At 39.6% G+C, this 3,924-nt stretch overlaps 1 protein-coding gene across 1 annotated transcript; it reads left to right on the top strand.

Moving 5' to 3' along the window:
• The first annotated feature begins 240 nt into the window (after positions 1 to 240).
• Positions 241 to 3,112, top strand: utp11 (UTP11 small subunit processome component). The gene is made up of 8 exons (XM_076970481.1): positions 241 to 437; positions 785 to 846; positions 961 to 1,063; positions 1,488 to 1,601; positions 1,754 to 1,847; positions 2,057 to 2,187; positions 2,418 to 2,528; positions 2,693 to 3,112. Exons 1-8 carry the CDS (start codon positions 378 to 380, stop codon positions 2,774 to 2,776), a joined length of 759 nt encoding a protein of 252 aa, XP_076826596.1. The 5' UTR covers positions 241 to 377; the 3' UTR covers positions 2,777 to 3,112.
• Positions 3,113 to 3,924: the final 812 nt, after the last annotated feature.

Genomic DNA, 3,924 nt, shown 5'->3' with positions numbered 1-3,924 from the left:
ATTTGCTTACGGGTATACACTACTATGGTTTTATAGATTTGTAACTCGATATTTTCTGTGTACGTAAATCCTATGTACATTATTTAATCAAATATTTTTTAATTAAAATACTTGTAATAATATATATACATATATATATATATATATATATATATATTTTTTTTTTTTTTTTTATTTTTTTTATTTTTTTTATTATTTGCCATTGTATTTATGTAATTAGCTGGGCTGTATCAGTACGGCGCTCCGCGACGCTGCCGAATCTGCTGGTGTGAAACGTGAGGTGCTGAAATCCGCCCAGCGCGCACGTGAACGTCGGCAGTTACACACACACCCCGACTGAGTCTCTTAAGTAAACTTTGGCCTTTACATTTACAGCCATGTCTTCGTTTAGAAAAGCAACGAAATCCAAACAGCGGGAGCACAGAGAACGGTCTCAGGTAATGCCCGTTTTGTTGCTTTAGGTGGATTCCTGTTGCTCAGATTCGGTAGCTAAGCAGCTAGCATATATTAGCTAGCGAAATGCTAGCAAATGTGGTAGCAAAGCAGTTAGCTTAGCGGCTAGGTGGTAGTTAGCTAAAATATCTCATTAGCTTATTATTATTATTATTATTATTAGCTTATAATGTTAATAAAAGGTTAATAAGGAGAGATAGGTGCCCGGTGATGATTAGTCCTGCTGTGGTCCAGGAGTGTCCTGTTTCCTTGCTGTCTGGTGGACCCAACACTGGTGCTGGTGCTGTACACACTGAACCAGTTTCACTGATGCTCTTGTTCTTACACGCAGCCCGGATTCAGGAAGAATTTAGGGCTCTTGGAAAAGAAGAAGGACTACAAACTTCGAGCAGAGTAAGGAAGCTTCATTCAGTACATTCAGTACTACATTCAGTAGTAATTCACATTTAGTTGTCTATGAATAATTGGTTTTAATGTGACTTTTGTTCTTTATATTTTTTAATACAGTGACTTCCATCGTAAACAGAGAACCCTTAATGCCTTAAGCAAAAAGGCATTGGACAAGAACCCAGATGAATTTCACTTTAAAATGATACACTCTCAATTAAATGTATGTATTATATTATCTTTTAGTTCTCACCTACCTCTGTGTTTACATGATGTATATAGAGTAATCAGAGCAATGCATCACACTGTGAATTTTTGAGTGTGCCCTATGCGATTGCCTTAGTGTGTGACTAATCACCTGTGGACACACCGTTAATCGGCGTTTGCTTGTAGACACACCATTGACTGGTGCTCATCTGTGGACCCACAGATGTCAATAACTAATGCGTGCCTGGACACAGTGTTGACTATTGTTTGACTAACACTGGAGTCCCGAATTTGACGGTCTCATGTACATCTTCATGTTGGAGCTTGTGTCCTAAATCATAAACGTATGCATGACATTTCAATTTCAAGGAATTGTGCTTGGTTTTTTTTTTCTTCTTACATCGTTCCACTTATTGTTGGATGCTGTTTGTTGCTGTTAGGATGGAGTTCATGTGATTAAACAGAAAGACGAAGAGATGACTGAGGAACAGAAGAAAGTCATGAGGACTCAGGACATTAGATATGTGGAAATGAAGCGGGTATCTGAGGCCAATGTAAGAGCCTGTCCTCAGCTAGCATCAACACAGCCCACAGTGATTCATTACTATCATGCATACAGTTGACCTTTGAATGTAAATGAACTATGGCTTTATTTTGTTGAGATTGAGAATTTGGTAAGAAAGACAAAAGCTTCCTTCTTCTCCAGAAAATCGAAAGATTGAAGTCTCAACTGCATCTTCTGGATGCAGAGGGTAAACAGAGAAATACGCACACCTTTTTTGTGGACACCACAAAAGAAGGTAAGCTAGAAATGTAGACCTGCCTCGGCAGACCTGATATCCTAGGATTCAGTGGAGTTTCTTAGATATAAATGCTTTTTCTAATATCTGGACCTTTTATTTTGTCTTTCACCAAAGGCACACACATACTTTACTCGTTTGCAGGAGTGTTGCAATGCTGTTTGTATGTAAATAACATGACTAAAAGTATCTTGTCATTTATCGCCCAGTGGAGGAGTTTGACCTTATCACACACCTGAACACAGTGCCTGAACTTGTCGACCGAACATATAACAGACCTACTTTGGATACCCTGGTGAACAAGAGCATTAAGGGAGCTGTGGAACCCCAAACAGTAAAGGTTGGTACCTGTTTTGTTCGGTATGTCTAATGCGTACACGGGCTTGCTTCATTATTGGACATTTCTGGACCTGGCTACCATCTTGCTCTCTGAGATGCATGTTTGTCTTTGCTTTTCAGTATAGCAGCCAATAGTATTTTACCTGTCATCACAGTACAGAGTCTGATTTATTCTGGTCTGTTTTTGTATTTTTATGATGTTAAATGATCCATAATCGGGACATCCAACAGAAACTGGCCAAGCAGCGAATGCTACAGTATAATGAACTGTCTCAGCGTATTAACAGAGAAAAGAAGATGTTCGTCATCAGTCAGAAGATCCAGACGCGCAAAGACCTTCAAGTGAGCAAACCACTTTACGCAGGAGCTTAGAAACTCCCGTACAGCACACTCATTCATCTGTAGTCCGGTGTATAGACATCTTGGTGCCACGGGTCCTTGGTTAAGCCTGATTTTTCAGTGAAGCTGTACAGCTGTCCTAACATGTGTGTTGTCATCACTCACAGGACAAGAACAAGAAGGTGAAGGTGCAGACAGAGAGCGCCACTGCCCCTGCTGTTTACAAATTTGAAACCAAGAGGAAAAGATGAAGGTGTCCACCATTCTGCGTTTGTCATCAGTGGGCGGTGAAAGTCTCTCCTGCCTGGACCAAGTGTTGCCGCAAACCTGCTCACTCGTCTTTTTCTCCACTCTCTAATAATATTTTGTACATATTTCATGTAAAGAGGGTTTCTTTTATTTGTAACATACTGAAATAAATAATTATATAATAAAATTGTGTACTTCTTAAAACATGTCAGTAGGTGGCAGTAGCATCTTGCAAGCATATTAAATCTGAGTTTGTGACATCAGAAAGGGCAGCTTGAAAAAATTGATAAATGTCAAAATGTAAAGTAACAAATAAAAAAAAGTTTGAGTACAATTTATAGACTGAATAATGGTTTTTTTTATTTTTTACATTTTTGAGCTTCAAGTCTTAGATGACATTCTGAAATTCTCTTAATTGTAGAGTTTGTCCTCAATGTAACTCTTAATGGACATTAAGCTGGAGGCAGTGTAGAATTAAATGCTGAATTGACTATGTCACTACTTTAGAGTTGACCCTCTTATAAGCACTCCCTGACCACTTTATCTGAAGCACCTACCATGCAACTATGTTCACTAGATACCACTAGGAACACCTACCTCCTCTTTACTTCATGCATATGCAGCTCCACACCATCGTGTGTCACAATGTACATCTACACTGTAGACCTCTGTCGTGTTATTGAGAGGTCAGTTTTTGCCCATAGAAGTACCGCTAGCCAGAACTGGTGGTGAAATGCAGTGTTGCTCGGTAGCAGGTGTATCAGCCACGTCTGTGTCACTGCTGGGTTCTGAGTGCTCCATCACCCAAAAATATCCAGCCAATGGTGGTCCAGCAGTCAGGGACCGAGTGTTGAACAGGACAGAGTGTGGCTGACTGGATAGGCTGTAGACTGCACATCTCTAATGTAAGACTTTCTAATGAAGCGGTCAGCATGTCTGGATTTGTGTCTCTAGAAATGGATCTCCAGGCAAGTTTCATTAGCTTGGGTTTGATTGCGGTGACAGCCTTTACACAGTACAACATACATGTTGAAATCCATTCATGTTAAGTGTTGCATAAGTTGCATTCACTATTAAGAGTACCTATTGAAATTTTAAAGATTGTGTGTGTCCAACTGTGAAGGTTAGGGAAGTGTATGATGTTTAAAAA

The sequence above is a fragment of the Brachyhypopomus gauderio genome, chromosome 13 (genome assembly GCF_052324685.1).
Source record: "Brachyhypopomus gauderio isolate BG-103 chromosome 13, BGAUD_0.2, whole genome shotgun sequence".
NCBI classification, from domain to species: Eukaryota; Metazoa; Chordata; class Actinopteri; order Gymnotiformes; family Hypopomidae; genus Brachyhypopomus; species Brachyhypopomus gauderio.
The sequence above is the reverse complement of the archived record's forward strand: the minus strand, read 5'-3'. Positions and strand labels throughout refer to the sequence as shown.

What these genes read in the sequence shown, in the direction of transcription:
- utp11 (XM_076970481.1), top strand. Translation starts at nt 378, where the DNA reads ATGTCTTCGTTTAGAAAAGCAACGAAATCCAAACAGCGGGAGCACAGA. An exon ending in TGGAACCCCAAACAGTAAAG is followed by an intron (nt 2,188 to 2,417) that starts GTTGGTACCTGT and finishes GACATCCAACAG; the next exon opens with AAACTGGCCAAGCAGCGAAT. An exon ending in AGACGCGCAAAGACCTTCAA is followed by an intron (nt 2,529 to 2,692) that starts GTGAGCAAACCA and finishes CATCACTCACAG; the next exon opens with GACAAGAACAAGAAGGTGAA.